Below are 23,057 nucleotides of genomic sequence, written 5' to 3'. Positions count from 1 at the left end.
TTCATATCAGAAAATTACATTTTAGAACCTTGCGGATTTTACTGGTACCAGAGAAGGACAGCGAGACAACATATTATAAAAAAAATATTTGATTACAAAAATGTTTAAAAATATATCATAAAACCATACAAATCGGTGCTTATATGGATAGTACAGGCCATAAATATGAGATTTCTTCAATATTCCTTTGCTAATGCTTCAAGAGGTCGACACATTTCACAATTATTGCTTCCTCAGGACCTCAAGATTTGTGGTTTGCAAAGAAAGCATTAGTCTATATAAGAAAAAGGCTTTACTGTAAGGGTCTTTTTGGCTTTTAAGGATCTTATGGATCTATTGGATGAAAATTAATCCGTCATGGGAGGCTCTACTGAGGAGGGTCCCCCTAAGCTTGATTCGGGGGTCTCCCCTCAATCACAGCCTCCCACGGAACCTAGCAAAATAAAGAAAAAATCTACAAAATTTCCCCCCTACACAAACCAATTTTAACATCTGGACCTTTTTGTCTCAAACTATGTCTGAAATAAAAAATTTTACTTTTGGAGCCTCTCCACAAAATAATTTATCTCCGGAACAATGGCAGGCAATGTCTAGATTAAGGAATAATGATAATTTAACAATTAAAATGACTGACAAAGTAGGTAATGTTGTGGTGATGGACACTCAAATGTATGTGAACATGTGCCTTGATAATCTTTCTAATAAGGATTGGTATGTCAAGATTCCAGAGGATAGAATCTTGGAATTTTTTGTTGAATTTGACCTAATGCTTAATGATGCATACGAGGGTGGAGTTAGGGATAAGGACATAGTTGAGGCTCTTCAGGTTCCTTATGCGAAGACCCCATCCTTTTATGCATTACCAAAAACCCATTAGAACATGGTAAGACCGCCAGGTCGTCCAATCATTTTAGGGATAGGAGCAAAACCAGAGAAGGGAAGCCATTTAGTTGATACATTTTTATGAAGCATGTACTGGGTCTTCCATCATATATCCAGGATACAATGGATTTATTGAAAAAAAGTACATGGAATAACAATACCACTAGACAGCATATTAGTCTCTATTGACGCAGAGGCTCTATACTGTAATATTCCCCATATGTTGGGAATCTCAGTGGTAGACATTTATTTTCTCAATGAGATGGATAGGACAGCAAGACCATACAGTGAATTTATTGTGCGCTTATTGCACAATATCCTTACTAAAAATGTGTTTACATTTGATGGCTCCCACTACTTTCAGGTGCAGTAGGTTGCAATGGGGACATGTTGTGCCCCTTCGTATGCCAACCTATACCTGGGGGGGTTACTCTCTGATGACGCCTTTATACGTCTGTATATTTGTCCAGCATTTTATGCAGGTACAGGCATATAGATGACTTATTCATGGTGTGGACCTCCAGTGAATCGAAGCTGCATGACTTCATGAAACAATTGACAGCTAATACGTTCAATCTAAAATTTACTATGCAAAGCAACCCCATGATACAATCCTTCTTGGACATTAATATATACTAACAAAACAATGGCACAATAGGAAGCTCACCCCTGGGAATACTATACTTCACACGTCCAGTGCACACCCACAACCCCTAATCAGAACTTTACCCTATTCACAATGCCTGCAGATTAAATAAAATTGTTCCAGTGTTGAGGAATTTGAAAAAGAGTCTAAACTTTTGAGGTCTAGGTTGCTTCACAGAGGATACACCAAATCAACTTTGAAAAAAGCATTTAATAAAGCTTTCCAAAAGGATAGACATGAAATGCTTTTTGGCAATTGAATTAAGGAAAAATACGATACGGTAAGAATTATCACTACTTACTCAAGCCATCATCACTTGATATGTAATTAATGGTGAATCATATTATTGCCTGTTAAAAATTGCTATTGTAATTTTATCTGTCAGTATGCTGTTTGTCCTTGGATTATATGCGCCTTTTTTTATTAAATGCCAATAGGATGTGCTGATGACGTCATTGGATGGCGATCATGTGTGATGCAGTAATATTAATAATGATGAGTTCCCATGTATGGTTTACATCTGGGGCGGGAGTATTATTTTACTCCCTGCTCAACCAAGGAGGTGGTGTTGAGGTGGTTGGAATCATGGGAAACCTATCTAAATGATGGTGGGAGTTCTCATCAATAATACTTGACGTGCCTCCAGCTAAAAGGGTTCTCCACATTATTTTTCCTTTGTGGGCTCTGTTGTGCTCTGACTGGTGTGTGCTGTGGATGCGGAGGTTGGGCCCGGGGAGGGCTGTGCCTGTGGAGCTTAACTTAGCATTTGTACCGCTGTACCTTGGCTTGTTGATATGCCGTGTCTGGCAGCGGCGCCGTATATAAGTTGTGATGGTTTATTACCGTACATGCGCGGATACCCTGTCATTACGCCGGCATGCCTTCTGATACTCTGAGCATGTGCGAGCAGCGGCCTGAACTTCGCTGGGGGCGGATACCCAGAGAAAATTATGCTTTACCTTCCTGGGCGGATGTGGATGGAGGAGGCTTCGGTGGTCAGCAGGATAGGAAACATGTATTATCCATTAGGTCTGATTGCTAAATGAGGGGCTGTTTGGTGCCAATCATGGTTTTAAATAGGGGTTATCTGGAAGGAGCAATGGTGGATAGTGCTATGTAGCTGCTTTAGCTCTTAGGGTAAGTTATGGATTAATATTTCTTCATCTGTCTTACTATATATACATATGTATCCATATAGAGTTCAATCTATGATGTACCACATTTAGACAGGGGCTGACTTGCAACTTTCAGCCCAGAGGGCAAGTACAAACCAGAGGCTCATGGTGCAAAAAAATGTTTTTGACTGTTTTGCATATGTTGGAATATGGGCTTTGCTTGGAGGAGCGTGCTTTGATTTTTTAATGCAATATACTGTATATTATGGGAATGGTATCAACATTTTGTAGGGGTATGTGAGGTTAGAGAAAAGTTTAATGTGCAGCGCTTTTTCTTTGGAAATGGATTGTAAGAAAGGCAAAGTAAAGCAGTGATGCATGCTGGGTAAATTTAAAAAAAGACTCTACTTGAAAGCAAAAGTGTTTTAGCTTTCCTGGATTTACTCACATACAACCATTTATGATTTTATTAGCAAGCTGTGAAATGAAAGATGCTGTAACTTGCATGTGAGGTACTGGTTAGGAATTAAGCTTTTTTTTCTTTAAAAGCTTCATCCAATTTTTACCACACTAAGCATTAATGATTTATTACAGATCACATGTGAAATCATACATTTTCAATACATCCTTTCAAGAAAAATCATTACATTTGTTTACAAAAGTAAAAATGAGTGCTTAAATATCTAAAATAAAATTAAATATAATAATGGAAATATTTTTTATTCAACAACACATTAGTTGTTTAAATGAAGACACATCTAGTTTTTTTTTTTTTTTTTGAATGACCCATGGCTTCATTTGATGGTATTGTTCACAGAATGTGGCCACACATCCTATGATAAATATGACATACAATTATACACATTTTGTAATGAGCTTGGCTAGTGTAAGGCTCCTTTCACATGGTCCGCTGTCTGGTACGGACCATTCTCTGCTCAGTGGGGATCAAACCACTGATCCCCGCTGAGCAGGCGGATGACAGCTCCTTCTCTGCACTGTGTGCAGAGAGGGAGGTGTGAGAGCCCTGCTGCTCTCTATGGGGGAATCGGATGATAGCTTGTCCATTCTCATCCAATCCCATCCAATCCCATCCCCTGGACGGATGGAAAATAGGGTTTCCATCCGTCCGGATTTCACAGACAGGATCGGATGCGGATGGCAGCGGGTGTTAGCGGACATGTCTCCGCTGACATCCACTACCCCATAGGGATGCATGGAGGATGCGATCAGATCTGCCTAAAAAACTGACAGGCGGATCTGATCAGATCGTTCGTGTGAAAGGGGCCTAAAGGTAAACATATGTAAAGTGAGTTTAAAATCTGTCTAGGACTTGTGTCATTTTCTGTGAGGATAGGAAGAGAAACAATTACAACATAGAAACTTCAAGAATCATTACTTTGATTGGCCTGGTTGAAATGCACTGATTAGTTCTTATATGTTTTCTCATGATGTTGCAAAGACAAGAAGCTAATTTTTACACATTATTTTTTTGTCATGAATAGGCAGTTGGGAGTGTTACTGTAAGCAAAAGAGATATAGTAAAAGAAAGTATGTGGGATGTAGCTGAGCATTACTAACTAAGTCTTGGAGATAACAGAGTGATTGCTCAGTCGATCACCACTGAAGGGTTCCATGATCAACAAATGCAATGTATAGCTTACAAACCAATTTCAACTTCAGTGTAAAGGTTCTGTTGTTTCTGAATATGAAGAACATTTTTACGAAAATTCTAATGGAGCCAGAACACACATATTGTCTCAGTTTAAACAAATATACAGTGGGTTAATGCAACATATGATAATCTATTGAAAAAAGTTTCGCTTTTAGCATTGCCAACAATTATTCTAATCATCAACACTATGATTATAGGTTCTAAACACTATATCCACTGGGTGCATATAACATAGTTACATTGTTAGGTTAAAAAAGACACAAGTCCATCTGGCTCAACCAATAAAAAAACACAAACATACAATCCCATATATACAATCCTATACCTGCAGTTGATCCAGAGGAAGGCGAAAAACCCCAGCAAAGCATGATCCAATTTGCTACAGCAGGGGAAAAAATTCCTTCCTGATCCCCCGAGAGGCAATTGGATATTCCATGGATTAGATTAATATAAAGCAAGGTTGAACTGCACATTAGTGGGAAAAAGATCTATCAAGCCAAGAACAGCTTAAAAGTCATGGGAGAAACATGGGGTCTACCATTTTATTTAATCTTATTTATAAAAACGTTAGCTAGATAGCAGGTATATAGATGTTATTGCTTTACTTGAATTGACCAACAATAGGTATGCAGGGAAGATCTTTTGACTTTCCTTATTTGAACACATGTGTTGTGTCAGAGACTAGAGAAGTAATATAGATGTTGGGGTTAGTATTTAGTCCTCTCAACCAGTATTCAGGTACCAGCCAATATTCAAACTATCTATGGGCAGGCTGATTGCAGCCAAGTCATTCCATTGATTGACTTGGGTACAACCAGCATGTTGAATTTCACATGCGAATTTTGAAAGCGTCTATAACCGCTTGCTATTTCCACTATGTTCTCCCACGACTCCCCCTGATCTCGCTTGGAGAACACAATAGCTCCACGGAAGCCCAAAGTTTCAGGGGGAAAAAAAAAACACATCATCTGGGGCCTGCCTAGCATTTAAGGCACAGTATATGCTTAGTCTACAGTTTATTCTTGGTATAATCATTTATCTTCAGCAAATGCTTTTCAGATTTTTTTAGGTAAAATAAATACTTTAGAGTCCACTTTGTTAACTCCCAAAACTTCAAATTTTCTGACTCTTCATAACATTCGTATTCAAGGAACTAGCTGCTATTCTGGAGTTAGAAGGTTTTCAGAAAAATGGGTGAGGTAGTTGCAGCTGTATTAGTGCACTTGCAAGCAAAAATAATTATGTTAGTGCAATTAAAAAAATTATAACTGACAGTACTCAATTTTGAAGAAAAAAAAAAAGAAAATGATCATATGAGCTCTTATGAACTATCAAAGTACAATAATCATGTCTATGTTACCTACTGTAACAACCAAAAGTAATAGGAACTTCACAACCTAAGGACACTGCTTGATAAGAGGAAATTACACCGGGGTCACAAAAAAAAACATTTTTTTCTGCAAGTAAAATCCCTTTTTTGAGGTTACACTCTGACCTCTTGTAGGTTATGCCGCACTTTCCTGGCTGTTTTTATATTTGCATTCATTCTGCATATAGTGTTTTGTATTGTTTTTAACAATATGGGACACCAGACACTTTGAACTAATGAGCAGATGCAAAGAAGTTGCATAATGATAACTGAAAGTAATCTTTATTGTGCACAGATGCCTCACTTGTCGGCATCCCAGCCAAGCCAGGTGCATTCCATTGCTGATTGCTGATTCTCCTTTTCCCCAATGACAGTGTTGTAAACCCATTCTTTTCCTTTTTGCAGTACTAACCTTATTGTTCCCTTGTCATCTCCTACATAAATACATTTAGGACTAAGGAGATAAAGATATATGGAGCAGTCCAGCTACCAGAGCATTCAACTTTTTAGACCAAATACCAAGAACAGAAAAGACTGACAAAATGTACATAGATCTTTCATTTTGTTTATGCAATACAAAACAAGGAGCAGATTTATAAAACATAAACGTCAATTTGAAATGATAGTTTGTGTGTATGTGTGTAAACACAAAAAAAAGAAGAAAAATATATTTCATTACTTTATTGTATATTATCACTTCAACATTTTTTATGCAATTCGTAGCTGTTAAATAATCAAATCAAAATGTTTCCATCTTACCTTGGATGGATTAAGAGCAGTGATGATCCACACACAGAGTGCATTACTATCATACTGAACTGGATAGTTGGGTGAGGTGATGATCCCAGAAGGCCCACGAAGGTGAGCATCACACATTCTCGCTGTAGGTAAAACCAGAAAAATCATCACATTATATAAACAGTAATGCACATACACTAGGTGAACCACTTCCAAAGCCACCCCTCTTAATTTACAGTGATGTTTATGTGGAAATTCACTGCAGAACTGCAGCATTGCTAAACTGAATTACAGGTAATTTCAACTTACTGTATAGCAAAGCTCAGCTTGCTCAACCAAGCTTATCAGCCAGTGCTTCTAAAGATTATGCAGGTTTTAATTTGTTTGGATATACAGCTTTCCACAAAGAGGTGCTTGGCCATATGCAGCATCAGACTTGAACAGCCGAACAGAAGTCATGGACACATGTTGGACAGCATCCAATTCAGCGTGACAAAACTACATTCCTTGTTGTTCTAATATCCTTGGATTACCTCCCAAATTAGTCTGAAAAAAAGACTTCTGAAGAGAAGTCTAATCAGGTCACTATCGTCTCCCTTCTTTTCAAGGCATCTGCATGCATGTATACATGCATATAGACACATAAACCTATGGCAGAACACAGATGGTCAATGCATTTGCCAAATTAGCTGTCACAGTTTTGTAGATGAATCATCAGATGTTCTCTCAACATCTATCAGTAGATGAGTGTATCAGGCACTCCTAACAGCAAACTGACACCCAAAGCTGGGTGTTATATTGTCTCACTGTACAGAGGACTACTGCTAATAACAGGGAGGCATACTGGAAAAATGCTTATGTTTAAAAAGGCAGGAGATAACATACATCTGGCACTAGAAAGGTTAAGTCAGACTGTTCTGTTCTGCTACTCTTAGAGGCTTCGATTGGGAGGGGAACATTTTATAAAAGCAGTTGATCTGGACAGACTCTGCTTCTCTCCCTCCGCTGAAGACTGCTCAGTTTGTCTCCACCTCCCTTGTGCGTAGAGTGTGTTTGGGGTGGGTGTGTGGCTCTGAATATCAAGTGATGCTAGGACAGTGCTGCAGTGAAATGCGATGGCTCACTGAGGATTCTCACTGACAAGAATGAATGCTAATTAACGAGACCCCATGCCACCATTCTACAGGACATTGCTTGCCTGGCTTGTCAACGTCCATTCAAGGACATCAAAGGGTTAATGTGTTTCTAGGTGACCTTGTGACAAACCATTATTGAGGGGAGGAGGAGGGCACCCATTCATTACTGTACAAAAGGCAGTGACAATTTGCCATAGGATTTTATAAAACCTCTGCAATCCATCATGCCCCAGCCAGACCTGTTTTGCTTTAATGTTTAATGCAATGTTAATGCTCCCTTATCACCACTCCCTCGCAAACGTTTGGCGGATTGACAGACGCATTGCTACACTTCTGTGACACGTACAGCAGGTTCCACAAGGGTATTCTTTGGCTTCACAGAGGGGGGAGTGTATAGTGCTGGTGCAATATGTCAAAAATTAATTATGTTCCAAAGTCAATATATTTTTCTACTGCCTTATCAACAGAATTTTTCATCCTCACACGGCTCAAAATGATGTGACTGCAATTTAAAAGACTAAAGATTGGATCAGCGTCAGCTTCTCCTCAAATCTGAGGGGGTATTACAATAACATTTTACAGTAAAGGGTTACTGTATAATGATCTGATATAACTGAACTCAGTTCAGCTGGAATATAGTGAAACAGGGAACAATTATGCAATTTCAAATGACTTTATTTAGCAATGGAAGGTAACTGCAACAAGAATAAGTAAAGATAAATGCTTTTTCACATATCAAAACAGTATGCACAGTATACTTTCATTCTAAGACTATCATTTTATGTAGGCCCTTCAAGAACCAGAATGAAAGTATTAATGAGCAGCGATTAGTAATAACTCACGTTTGGTCTCAGCTAAAAATAGAACTGCAAAGAGCAATTTGTAATAATCCATGACAACAAGAAATTACCTTTTAACAGCCTTGCGTGGGAAGACTGATAATAGTTCTGATTGGTTGCCATTGGAAACTATTTACTCTTAGAATGTCTACATCTGCATTACTTTTCAGTTTAATGGAATTATTTTTTAATTCCAGAAAATACCAAAATCATGGAAATCGATAGAGCCTTTGCTGCTTATATAACCACCGACAGCTCTTCTTTGACATTGCTTTTTGTCAAAGTCTCAGACCTTGTCATATGCTATATGCTCTACTGGTCACAGTTGGTGTACTGAGAAAAGTCAACAGGAACGTATACAATGTACATAATTAATTCAAAGGGCTAACAGAAAGGCTAGGTTTTATGTAACTGACATTTTACAATGTATTAAGCTTAGTAAATGGGTAAAAATCACTGTGTAACAGACAGTATCATATGGCACCTAGCTAATAATAGTGGCTTTGCATGTGTACCCACGGCTCCTCCTCAAACAGTACTTGCAAACACAGTTCTTATTTCTTATAATATGAAGGCTTCAAAGTTCAATTGGTAGGAAAATACACAATTTTTCTGGGATTATTTAAGGTCAACCTTTCCATTCCTCATTATTATAAAGATATTGGTCCCTTCTATATCCAAAATAAATCTTCGACAGTACTTGCAAACACAATTATTTCTTGTATTTATTAGAATATGAAGGCTTCAAAGTTCAACTGGTAGGAAAATACACAATTTTTCTGGGATTATTTAAAGTCAACATTTCCACTCCTCATTATTATAAAGATATTGGTCCCACCTATATCCAAAATAAACCTTTGACGTGTCAGTGATGTTTACAAGTATAAACTTTTTATGCCTCTATGAATGCTTCTCCTTCAGCCCTGCCTGAAAAATCGTAAGGGCAAACTGAGCCTTAACTGATACAGTAACTAGATCAGGGAGACGTGCCTACCCTCTCAGTGATGCAGCTGTCTTTTCTGACTTTGTATGCTTCCAAGAGACCTCTGGTTACACATAGAAATGGTGGTGTGGTTGAAAGGTCCCACATGACTGCTCTTAGGTTTTTGGTTTGCATGCAGTGATTAACAACCATTCCAATTATACCTTATGCAAAAGAAGGGTAAAGATGGCTGTATCGAAAAGAACAGTGACAGTCTGATAGAACATATAGGAAAAAAAATGTTGCACCACTTTTGCATCCTCATTTTCTACAGCGGTATGGTGTGATTTTTGGATGGAAATTACAAAATGCAAAGTGCAGTAGGCTACAGCTACCTGTTACTATAATAAAAAATCAGTCTAAATCAGATTTAAATTTACTGCAGTTAGATCAGTTAAGAGATTATTTGCTATTGCATTCTATAGGTGGGTGCTCTTTAAATGTGGGCTGGTGCCATGAATGTTAATTGAGTTGCTGTAATGTTTACAGCATTCAACCAAACTCCATGGTGACAAAATATTTTGTTACATACTTTAATGCTCCTATAAAGATGTGGACCCTGTATTTCATAGTATGCTCCTAGTGAATTGTGTGTACTCAAATGTATAAACACGATGTAATCAAAAAAGATCAATAAATGCAGTTTACAATTAGAAGCACTGCAAGGAAAAGGCAGCCATGTTGTAGCATCAAGTATGTGCACTCTCAACCTAATGAAAATAAAAATATTAGGGTAAGAAGCAACATGTATCAGACAACAATTTACTCCATCTACTTTATAAAAGAGAGTGAAAAACAGTTCACACAAATTAGCAATGCACCGTAACATGAACAGAGCTAAGCAATGCTGGGAGCCTAATAAAAACAATCCATCCTGCTGTACTCTGCAAAGAGCCTTCATGAAAATGGTGTTCATCAACGTATAGCAATTAAAATAAGGATAGGGATGGGGAATTGCTGAGTAGGAGGAGTACCATAGCTGACAGAATCTGATTTAATAAAGTATGGTGGGAGGCGAAGCTGAGCCTGTGTTTACTTCAAGCATCAAATCATGAGCAGGGGTTCTTTTTTTTTTTTAATTCCATTGGACATGATTGGAGGTTCATGGTGCTTCACTTCATTTTATTTGCCTTTTTACTTAAAAAAAAAAAACACAAGTCTTTTGTCCCCTAGTTCTGCTGCAACAGTATTGTTTACTCTCCTATTACGAACAGAACTGGAATCTTTTACAACATTTCAACGTCATGTTCTATTCTCAATATCAAAGCCTTTGGTACACTAAATAATACAGAACAAAGATGATTTTAATGGCCACACCGGTAACATATTCATATTGCTACAAACCCTTACTCGAATTTCTTGATATTACCTCTGCAGATAGGTCGGTGGTCACTCCATGCTGCAAACATGTCGCTTACTTTCATGCAGGTGATGCTTTTAGAACCTTGTAAGTCATAGCCATCATCACATAAAAACTGAATACTGGAGCCTAGCCTATGGAGGAATAATGCAAAATGTAAAGAGATGGTGGAAGAAAGTTTTGAACACACACATACAAGAGACATACACAAAACAGATACACACTCTACACACCATTCACCGAAAATGGTTTGCCATTACTTGCATGACCTGCACAATCCATATGGATCTGCATCTGAAGCAGAAAGCATGTGTTTTTTTTTTCCTCTTAATATGCTCCCTGTTTTGTTGAAAGTTTTACCCATTTTCAAGATTGTACAGGTCTTGTCATCTCATACACATGGACCAGTAGGCTCTCACATGATGATGGATGAAATATAATGATTTAAACAAGTAATGCCTTTCCAACCAAATTTTTATTTATATTCTTACTAAGGAGCAGTGAGAATTTTTCATGATATATTCCCTTTCCAATTTCCTGAGAGTATTAGCTTCTACCACCTCTGATGGGAGGCTATTCTGTGGATTAAGCCCTGCATTTGCAAAATATAGATTTTCTGTTCAGCCTGATAACATTTCAGAAACCAATCTTCTATGCTGAAGAGATGTTTGATAAATATCGACTGCTCCTGCTCGCTTTCTATAAAAACAGCATAATGTACAATATTGATATCCCGTATTTCCCAGAAGCTCCATGATTTATCGTATTATCACTGTCATTACAAATCTTCTAGATGTTTCTGTAGCCAGAGAACTGACTATAGCATTGTAATGTATTTCAAACCCCATCTGTCGGTGGAATGTGTTAATTTACATTGTAGTTACAGGTTAAAGGTTACAGAGTTAATGCTTGCTTGTAGAACATAGAATCAGCACTGTATGATACATTTCCATACATGAGCTCTTTGTGTAATTTTCTACTCATTATGAAATCATAAAAAGACTGAATAGTAAAAATTGTAAAACGGCATATGTGTTAGCTAAAATAGATGTGTGTACCGGCCAATAGAAGTCTCTAGCAGTGTTTTACACAAGTATATGCTGGACACAACAAATTCAGTATTAATGCTGTTATACTGGCACAGTATTTCAGCAAAATACAGTGATTTATAAATACATAAAAAAATGGAAAATTCATTGCAGAATACAAAAAACTGTTTCAGTAAAATTAAATAACTGTGAAAATCATGTTTTATACCTCTGGTAATATTAGTTTGACAATAATTATAATACTGTGCATGCCTTTTATTAGTCATTAAAATACAGCAGCACAATGCCTATTATTTGTTACTGGTTAGGAAAAAAAAAGTGAAAATACACAAAGCAAAAAGCACATCCCCATTTTACTCTTTACCACCATACAATTATATTGCAGGTTTAACTGTATTTTTACCCATCTTATTATATAACTGTCACGCATAGCATTACAGTAGGTCTCCAAATAATTAAACTAGTTCAGCTGGGAATAAAGACTGTAGTATACATTGAACCATAACTGGGAAGGAAAAATAGGTTTATAAATGTACAAGTAGACTAAACAAAATGGAAGCCACAGTAATAATGAGCTAAGCATAATGGATGCTGCGTTAACCATTAGTCGCAATGCCATATAAAATACTGGGACAGCCATAGCATTCATATCTTTGGCAATAGATTTTTAGCAGAACAAATAGAAAGAAATTTTCTTCAACAAGCTATATCCCTTGTTGAAGAAAAAAATTACATACTAAGTGCTTTTTATTAGACACTAAAGACTTACTGCAATATTTTCTAGTAGCGATTATTGTGCTTACCATTTTCTTCAACACAAATCCTCAGAGCTTTAAAAAAGTACATGTTCGCCTGTTCTCTTTACAGAATAACAAACAAACTAATTAATATGCTTCCTTTACAAATGAACATGACTGATCTCCTTCCTGGGTGTCTGGAGTACATGGCCTGTTAGAGAAGCCATATGATACAATACAACTACAAAAAATAGTTATTGTTATAAGCAACATAGTTGAAAGGAAATCTATATCTAATGGGAATTTTTCATAATAAAAGCTGGTTACACCCAAGTTGACATTATGCATACATTTAAAGCTGTGCAAAAGAAACACAGGCAATAAGGAAGCATGAAAAGGGGCCTCTCACCTGAAGTCAGAACCTATTCTTTTTCCATGTTCCGGTGTTCCTGGGTCGGGACACAAGTGGTGTCCTTGGTAAACACCCACCTGAGTTACTAAAATGCAAAAAAGAGAGCATACACAGAGAGGAATCACTCCACACACAGCCAATTGGAAAAGTGACACTGCTGGATAATGTGCAAACACAGAAGTATACAAGAACTGCCACTTTAATACAGTTAGGAGTTTACATGTGTTGCTTACAAATAAGGCAACTGAATGAACATGATTTGCTCTCCAAACCAAAATCTTCTCCTACCTCCCCCTTGACACAAGCACACATTAAAAATATGGATCACTGCTTAGCATATTTATGAAACATCTTAGTGATTAACACATATTGTAAATCACCCTTTCAGCTCATGAGATACCAAAGCGGAGTTAAGGAGAGGTCTTGGTTTTTCACAGCTGGACGGGTGTATGTGCTCCTCACAGAGATGGGACACGGGTAGGTATCAAAGATCTTCTCCTAAGAAAATGAGCCATTTCTTTAGAGTCTTTGATTCAAGTTTGATTAAGGAATCACTTGATATGGGATTGTGATGTAATTCCTTAAAGCGGTTAGGGATGATCTTGTAAAGATGGCTCGTCGTAGTCACTGAAGAGTAAAAAAAATATCAGATACCAATTACTCTGCAGACCCTTGGGCATCAACAGTCACACCCACGCACACACATACAAACACCACCAGCGCAGTGGGAGGTTACAGCATGTGGATATGGGTTCTGTATGTTTCCATTGTTTGGAAACATTACTGGGAATATTTCCTAACAGCTGCATGAACATGTGGTATGACCCACACTGCAAAATGGGGATAAGCAACAGGACTTACACGAAAATGTTATCACTTTCCTGAGCTCTTCTGCCATCCTCAGTAAAACTACAACATGCCCTCTCTATCACAGGCCTGTTTTCCGGAACTGAGTAAAAATACTGTAAACCATTTAGTACTTGATCATGGTGTATTTCTTGGAACACCCATTGGGAAGAAAGTATTCTCAGGACACAAAAAACCTGTGTTCAGGAACACCAGCCAGGATGTTGTTACATGCATCACAAGCACCAGATCATGTGTAGAAGATGACATTACGTCTACTGCCCTCCCCAAGAAATCCTCAGTATGTCATGACACTAATGAATTTGAACACCCTTGGTTTTAAAGCGGCATCAATAAAACATAAAAACAATCATCCAAGAAAATCTTATGACAATTTCTCTTTCTTGCGTGGTTAATACCAAACTCTGAATGCAGGCAGGAGACTGGATTGTCATTCACGAAGGCACATACATATGAATGTGCTCTGTGCATATGCATGGTTATTACAGCATATAAATAGGTGCAGAGAATATAATAAGGTAGACAATGTGCTTTTTAACAGAGGAGTTTTTTTTTTTATTTGATAAAATGAGAAAGATGTTATTTATAAAATGTGACGAAAGACTGCATATTCTTATTCTGTACATGGAAATTAAAAGAAAAGGACAGCTGGGAAAGATAAGCAAATGATGAAAGGATAGAGGCCACTGAACAGAATGGAGTGAGAGGGCATCTAGCAGTGAGGCATGGAAGGAAGATAAGGAAATAAATACCATGGAAGGATCACAGAAAGATCAGAAAAATAGGTTTGAATCTATACTAAGAGGTAGGTAGACAAAAAATAGAAAGGTCTGGCCATGGAGACAGTGGGACAATAATAAAGGAATATAGATAGAGTGGTTAATGTTTTAAAGAGGGCTTAAGAGATAAAGTTAAAGGATCAAAAGAATCACAGCCATGTACTGAGTTTAAATTAAAATGAACTGTAAAATAGAGCAGGAAGATGATTATGCATGCATGCATCAGTGGTACAGCACTAAGGGTTCTAAAGCAGAGTATTCTAAGGTAGGGTTTAGTGGCTCTAGAGTCCAGCCTGAGATCTTAATGCATGTAATGGTACCTCGGAGTACATGTAGCTAAAATTTCTGACTGCAATAACAGGATAAATATACAATACCTTGGAAATACTGCACACACTTTTCTATATAACAGGGGCCTACATTTATTTCAGCTGTTCCCCAACATACCTACACTGTATGTGAAAACCTACTTCCACATTCGTCCATGAAAGAAAGAGTGCATACAAATTAATTTTTATGTTTACATAAATTATCTGCAAAGAAGCCTTAAACCATACTTGAAATTGTATTCATTTTTCTTCTTGCATGCATAATAGATGCAAAACATGTTTCTACATTTTTTGTAGATCTAATACAAAATTGAGCCTGTTTGTATTGGCTGTATTCTATTTCATTTAGAAGAAAAACAAAATAAACATTTCAAAACTAACTTACTAAGAGTTTAGAGTTTATTTCTAAAAAAAAAAAAAAAAATATATCTAATGGCATTTCAATAGTGTTTTAGTTAAAGTGCATTATAGGGAACCCCACCCAGATTACAGAATTGAAATGCCAAATATAACATTTAAAACTAACATACATACAAATTAAAAACAGCAAAACCATAGATGGAAAAAATATATATATTTTTATGGTATTTTTACACATATTGGTTAAAGTTGAAGAAAAAAAAAATTCACTATCACTAGTGAGGCCTTATGTTCTAACGCAGGGTTTCTCAACTCCGGTCCTCAGGGCACACTAACAGGCCAGATTTTAAGAATTACCTTGGGGAGATGCAGACTAGAATGCTGCAATCACTGAGCAGCAAATTATATCACCTGTGATGTATTTCAGTTGTCTTGCAGACCTGGCCTGTTAGTGTGCCCTGAGGACCGGAGTTGAGAAACACTGATCTAACGTGACTAGGTACCATTAGGGCAGTATTGTTCATAAGTGTTTCTATGTGGTTTTAGTTACAGCTTAAACATTTTACAGAAAATAGAAAAAAAACAAAACACCTGACGTAACTAAACATACAGGAGGTCAGCTGCATGGTCAACCAAACATAGAAGGGACTAGTATTGCAGCTACTGGGGGATAAGAGTGGATTGAGAGTGTCACTGAGGTAATGTACGTGTATAAAGAAGCAACGCTTATTACCTCAGGGAGCCAAAGCAAACAGAACTTAAGATCCAATTTACTGTTATCCTTTGACCTTGGTGGCTTCCAATCGTAGAATATAAATGACTAAGTGCCCTTTGACCTGTTGAAGTGTTGTTTATCTAATTCCAAGCAAAAAAATCTACTGCAAAACATGAACGCTTCACTAAGAGGTCTAATCTTAGCTTTCAGAGGACTTTTGTGACTGGTAACAGTACAACTAGCCTTTGGGATATCCGGCATATTACAAAGGCCAAAGCTAAACACAAAGTAGATACTGGTTGTGTTCTGCTAACTTTTATCCAAGCTGTTTGAACATATTTTTAGTATGTTGCCAGTGATTTACAATAAATTAAATGTGCCTTTTTAAATATTCACTATATCTCACTCACATTACTTGCTGAGTGCTGAATTCTCTTACTCTTCCAGCTCTTCTTTTTAATATATTCTGATATAGCTAATCCAGTTTTCCAATCTCACCACTCATTTTGCTGATGGTGCAGCACTCTAGATGGCATGAATGTGCTACGTATGCATCAGCACTGGTCTTAGTGTGTCACACACTAGTATTTTTGGATGATGTACGGAAGATAAGCTTTGAATATTTTTAAGATATTGGGTTGAATAAAGAGCAAGTCTACAAAGGTCTTGAAGCAGAGATTCCTAAGGTTAGAGAATGCTTGTTCACTAATATTCTCATTTATAAATAAATGTGTCCACTGGTTTAAAAGGGAACTTGTAACAGAAAAACATTTTCATGAACTAACATGTGGCAAATGAGTATGCACATGTGCTACACAATAGTGATGAAATGGTGAGGATGAACCTATTAATTGAGTCACTGACCTAGCGATAGTATGTGACATGTGAACCTGTGTTGTGTTGCATCTGACAGAGCCTTATTACACAAGTGTGTGCCTAAGCACAGAGTCCCTTTAGGGAACATTACTCAACCTCATATACATACACTGTAGTAGCCCCCACTCCTCATCCCATATAAAATACTAACCTATACCTAAAAAGAAAACCACACACTAGGAGAAAAAAATGAAAAGTATTTACACATTGTAGCTTGAACCCTAGTTTCTGCTCTGGTAGCTAAGGCCCCAGCAACATCGCTGCACATTCCCGTGGGATCATAGGAAAGCTGAGGATTCCGAACCCTGTGAGAATGAGATTTGGAATTCTCAGCTTTCTTAGGATCCTGATGTACGCTAAGTGACATCAATTGTACCTAGGTGAACAGACTGGGAATCAGCATCCAAGGTAAGAATTTTCCTTTTTTAAGTTTGGGTTAGAAGTCTTATGTGGAGGGCTAATAGATAGAGGTTAGGTGTTCTTTAATTAAAAAGTCTGCTTAATAAAGAGTAAATCATAAAATATTACGCTGTTTACAGTGTGTTGTTTCCTAAATTTGAAAAAGTCCCTTAAAATAAATTTTTTTTCTCTAGCTTCTCTAGTTTCCTCATTTAAGGAGAAGAGTGAAGAAAAGCTAGGTTCCATCAACTGTAGTAAATTAACAGTCTTTGGTAAGTAATTCCTAAGGCTTACAGATTTAAATTTACTTGACAAAAAAGTGCTCATAAAATTCAATAAAAATTCTGGTATTTTGCAAAAACTGTCAGAAAATTAATTGAAAATTGAATGTAAACATCTTATAAGTAACCAAAGGCCATGAAGCATTGCTAAGTTCAACTGACTTAATCTTAACTATAAGATTAAGACTACAAGACTATACATTCTTGTCCAAACAGCATCAGCTTCAGTGAGCATTTAACCCTCCTCTTATGTTAGAATTCCGTTACTATCCATGATGTTAGGGTCAGTTTTGACCCGTTTTAAATCAGCCATAAAATACCCTCTGAATAATTATTTATCATCAAATTTGTTTCTTACCTCTTGGTTACCTTGTTAGGCTTCTTTATCCTTGAAAAGATTGGTTTTAATATTTTTGGTGTGACCCCTAGACCTTTCTTTTGATAGCATACCTCTCATTTTCAAATTTAAAAAATGGTAAAATAAAGTCAGCAACTCTGAAATGAATTTGTCCTATGTTTCTTCACTTTATTTAGAGAAGCAGACAAGCAGGAAAAGAGATAGGCCCCTCCCTAACTACAGCTCACAGGGTTGAGAGGTGATTGGCTGTCACTGTTACTAAGCAGAGAGAGTGTTTATGATTTCAGTTTTGGCACTTATTAGTGTCCTAAAATCCTATATTATACCTGGGTCAGAATTGACCCTAACACCATAAACTGAATTTTCACCACAGTATTTTATAATTTAGTGAAAAGGATTATTTTTCTATTACATTGTTTAAATAGAGGTTCCTGACAAAGTAAAAAAATCTTGATGCAATAAACAAATTTATGTGATACTTATAAACATTCAAAACCTGAAAACGGGTCAGTTCTGACCCTAACACAAGAGGAGGGTTAACAAGCTTTCAGCAGATTTCTTTAACCTCTTAAATTGCCATTCAGCCCTGTAAATATTGAATATAGATACTAAACAAGCTTTTTGTGGACTTCACAATTATTTAGAAAGTTTCACTAACAGTGAAAGTTTGCTAAATGCCAAGGAAGCCTGGTAAAAGTTTGTTTAAAAGGGCCATGTCAATCATTGTTAACAGTTAAAAGGTCCTTCTTAAAAGCAGATATCACAAATGCTTTTGCATTTGTTAGCCAGAAAATGTTCCTCTGTGCCTCTTTCTTCAGGACTGACGCTCACCATCTCTGAGTCAAAAGAAAATGCTTAAGGGCAGTCTTAGTGAATTCAGAAAATACAGGCCAAAAAAAAAAGAAAAATAGATTCGGAGAGGTGTGCAGAAGAGGTCCTCTGGCTACCATAGGTAACAACAAGCATCTTATAGTGTTTTGTCTTGTGTAGGGACTTAGGTTTACATGTTTAAAATGGTTGACAGGTTCACATTTATGGTACATTAATCTTGCACTTCCATGAACATCTAGAATAAACCATTCTAGATTGAAGCTAAAGGGTACTTAACCACTTAAGCCCCGGAGGATTTGGCTGCTAAACGACCAGAGGGTATTTTGCGATTCGGCACTGCGTGACTTTAACGGACAATTGCGCGGTCGTGCGACAATGTACCTAAACGAATTTGGCGTCCTTTTTTTCCCACAAACAGAGCTTTCTTTTAGCGGTATTTGATCACCTGTGCGATTTTTTGATCACGCGCTATAAACAAAAAAAGAGCGTAAATTTTGCAAAAATAGCAATATTTTTCCCTTTTTTTTATATGAAATTCCCCCAAAAAAAAATGTAAAAATCAAAATTTTTTAATATTTTCGGCCAATTTGTTTTATGCTACCTATGTTTGGTAAAAAAAATCGCAAAAAGCGTATTTCGATTGGTTTGCGCAAAAGTTATTGCGTTTACTAACAAAGGGAAAGATTTTTGTCATTTTTGTTGTTTTTTTTTTAACGCGTAATGGCGGCGATCTGCGATTTTTTTTGCGGTACTGCGACATTGCGGCGGACAGATCGGACCCTTGACTGACATTTTTGACACTTTTGGGGTTACCAGTGACATTTCTACAGTAATCAGTGCTATATATATGCACTGTTACTGTAAAAATACACTGGTAGTGAAGGGGTTAACTTTATTTGAGAGGGAGGGGCTGTGTGTGTCCCTAGGGGCGTGATTCTAACTGTGATTGGCTGTGGCTTCAACTGTATGCAGAGTGATCAATGGATCTACATAGTAGATCCATGTGATCATCTCTCATACAGAGAGGAGAATGACAGGCAGCTTGTTTACACAAGCTGCCTGACTTTCTCCCTCTCCCCCGCCGATCGCAGAGTGGCCGGCGGCGATCGGGTCCGCCGGTCACACGCGCGGGGGGGTCCGTGACCACGCGGGAGCGGGAGCGCGCCTCCGGCGGCGCGCGCTCGCTCCCTAAACCCTCACAGGCGAGCGACGTAGACCTACGTCACTTTGCCTGTGAGGGGCTGACCGCCGCCGTAGATAGTCGTGCGGCGGTCGGCAAGTGGTTAATTAAAAAAAAAAAAAAAAAAAAACCCAAGAGAAATATGGAAGAAACCAGTGCTGATTGTTTTTTCTGAAATTGCTGGTTGCTTGGCTGATATGTTGGTCTAACAGCTTCAATACAATCTAAGTCACTGATCTGAACCATTTTTGAAGCATATTATGCTATTGTAAAGTCAGAATTCCTGAGAATTCCTGATCCATATATACATTATGTTCTGGGTCAGTGTCTCGGAAAATACTGATCAACATGACACCCAGGCAATTAGCATTTTCAGTAAAAGAGGTTAGCAATGGCAGCCCCTACATTTCGCTCAGCACATATTTTCTTAGAAAGTTAGTTGAAACTTTTGAATGTTGTTTATATGCTTCCTGATGATTTCAGGTTAAAGTTCTCTAGCTAAAATTAGGCTGTGCCTGTACTTCAGGGTCTTAGAAAATGGGTCAAAAAGAATATAAGGGCACATTAAAAAAAAAGAGAATTTTTTTATTTTTTTATTACACCACCCAATATTTTGATCAAGCACACAAAGAGTTTTAATTAAAAGCAGAAACACTAATGTATAAGGTGTGAAAAACCATTGCAAGCATCTTTCACAAAACTATTTCTAATCTACTAAAAGCTGAAACTGGTTCAAATGAGCTACTGAACCCTGTTCCCCTTTGCCCAATGTTGGTAAATGGTGGACATGATGGAGATTGCTTGCTCTTATTTGCTCACAACATAATCAACATTAGATATTGGTTTCTCATTAGTAACTATATTGGTTTAGACCCCTTTCAGGTGGAGAGGAATCCATCAAGTGGATCCACCTGCTCAGCTTGGGATTCATTGCTGATCCCCACTGAGCAAGCGGATGATAGGTCTGTGTCCACTCCGCTATGCAGAGCATACACAGACATGGCCTGCTGTTCTCTAAGGGGTGGTAAGATGGAAATGGACTTCCTGTCAGTTTGCATCTGACTGTCATCCGATCCAATCCACCAGATTGGAATGGATCCCCATCCGTCTGTTTTTAGCTGACCGGATTGGATCAAATGCCGGTGGGTGTCAGGGGGCACATGTCCGCTAACATTCGGCGCTCCATAGTGAACAATGGGTGGTCTGTTCTGGTTTGCCTGAAAAATAGACAGGCAGATCGCAATCAGTCTGCTGGTGTGAAAGAAGCCTAACACTTCAGTGTTGCGGTACTATGGTCCTTGATTTGAATCCCACAAGACACTGCATGCATGCATGAAGATTACATGTTACCCCTGTGCTTGCATTGGTTTCCTCACACCAATGACATTCTGCTAGGTTCATTGGCTCAAATGAGTGCTCCCAAGATGGCTGCACCAACTCCTAAGAGCTTTAAGGGCCATACACACTATAAGATTTTCTGAAGACTTTTTCCTTTAGACTTACCAAAACCATATAATATGAGGTCAACCCTAAACACGTTCAATTTTTTATGCAATCTGGCAGGACCTTGCACTACATAGAAAAGGTAAATCTGAAGGAAATCTAACCTCAAAAGTTGGATAGTGTGTATCCAGCTTTAGTCTCTAGGAGAAAAGTTCTATAGGAATATAAATTACATGTAAAAAATAAAATCTGAGGATTTCAAATGTTGGCCTGTGAAATATAATGTGTTCAAAAAGATGATGACGATTCAGCTTGTTACAGTTTATGGCATTCCATCGTGCTTAAAACCTTTTAAAAGAAAAATAAAACAAACCTAAAATTCCAATAGACCCTAAATCTATATAGTACAGGGTAGCCAAACAGCCTAGGCTTAATTGCTACATTAATTTATTTGCTATCAATCACTAAAGCTACATAGATGAAGGAAAAGGGGCAGCTTTGAGCATCTGAAAGATTGAAGGAAGAGCGAAGAGAGAAGCTGAAAGCATCCGTCAGGTGCTGCTGTGTTGCCAAGGCAACTAGTCCAGGATACAGTGGCGTGTATTCACGGGGGTGAGCCTCTCTGGCATCTCTCTTCCATCCATCACTCAAAGGGTTAACCCTTAACTAGTCGGCTCCCAAACCATTCATTAGGAACAAGTGGTGCCTGTGACGATAGCAACGCTCTGGGCAATTATTTGTATCTGGTAGGAGAAATCAAGCAACGGATGTGGCCTCTTTTATGCAAGAAAAAAGCCTTAAATCTTTTCCCTACAGTGCAAGCATTGTTAAACCTGTGGCTTCCAGACATTATCCAGGCTTATATACTCCCATATATTTTTCACCAAGGCTGTGCTATAATTATAGGTGAGAGCTTTCTAGGAAACAGGAGGCATGATACATTTATCTGTATAAACATGTGGCTTTATGCACTATGCAGTAACTCATAGCAATTAATCAAAACTATTTTTACTCATCAGGTAAAAACGTTGCTATGGGTTACTGCGCATGAAGCAATATCACTGTTATTTGAAATTATTTTCTGAAATATTTGGGCCAACAATAGAAACATTAAAGAGCCATTTACGTTTGTGCAGTCCTTTAACCACTTGCCGACTGCCTAACGACTATCTACGTCGGCAGTCAGCCCCTCACAGGCAAAGTGACGTAGATCCTGTGAGGGTCTAGGGAGCGAGCGCACGCCGCTGGAGGCGCGCTCCCGCTCCCGCGTGGTCACGAACCCCCCCGCGCGTGTGACCGGCATACCCGATGTGCGCGGGTCACTCTGCGATCGCCGCTGCAGAGGGAGAAAGTCAGGCGGCTAGTGTAAACAAGCCGCCTGTCATTCTCCCCTGTGTAGAAACTGTGATCACACGGTTCTACTATGTAGAACCGTTGATCACTGTTTCTACAGCTCAACAGACAGCCAATCACAGTTAGAATCACGCCCCTAGGGACACACACAGCCCCTCCCTCTCAAATAAAGTTAACCCCTTCACTGCCAGTGTAATTTTGCAGTAACAGTGCATATGTATAGCACTGATTACTGCAGTAATGTCACTGGTAACCCCAAAAGTGTCAAAAATGTCAGTCAAGGGTCAGATCTGTCCGCCGCAATGTCGCAGTACCGCAAAAAAATCGCAGATCGCCGCCATTACGCGTT

The 23,057-nt window shown here is 38.1% G+C and overlaps 1 protein-coding gene across 2 annotated transcripts in view; it reads right to left on the bottom strand.

Annotated features, from left to right (window-relative positions):
• CSMD2 (CUB and Sushi multiple domains 2) overlaps positions 1-23,057 on the bottom strand; it is a 1,446,274-nt gene that overhangs the window by 487,364 nt on the left and 935,853 nt on the right. Inside the window, exons 8-10 of one of the 2 annotated variants that reach the window (XM_082247591.1) lie at positions 12,935-13,022; positions 10,749-10,873; positions 6,444-6,565 (exon numbers count right to left, since the gene is read on the bottom strand). The exons of the other annotated variant lie outside the window; for it this stretch is intronic. Coding sequence (XP_082103717.1) covers positions 6,444-6,565; positions 10,749-10,873; positions 12,935-13,022 — 335 coding nt within the window. The remainder of the gene's footprint in view (positions 1-6,443; positions 6,566-10,748; positions 10,874-12,934; positions 13,023-23,057) is intronic. 2 annotated transcript variants of the gene reach the window in all.

This window comes from Pelophylax lessonae (genome assembly GCF_965119305.1).
Source record: "Pelophylax lessonae genome assembly, chromosome: 2".
In the NCBI taxonomy this organism is placed as follows: Eukaryota; Metazoa; Chordata; class Amphibia; order Anura; family Ranidae; genus Pelophylax; species Pelophylax lessonae.
The sequence above is the reverse complement of the archived record's forward strand: the minus strand, read 5'-3'. Positions and strand labels throughout refer to the sequence as shown.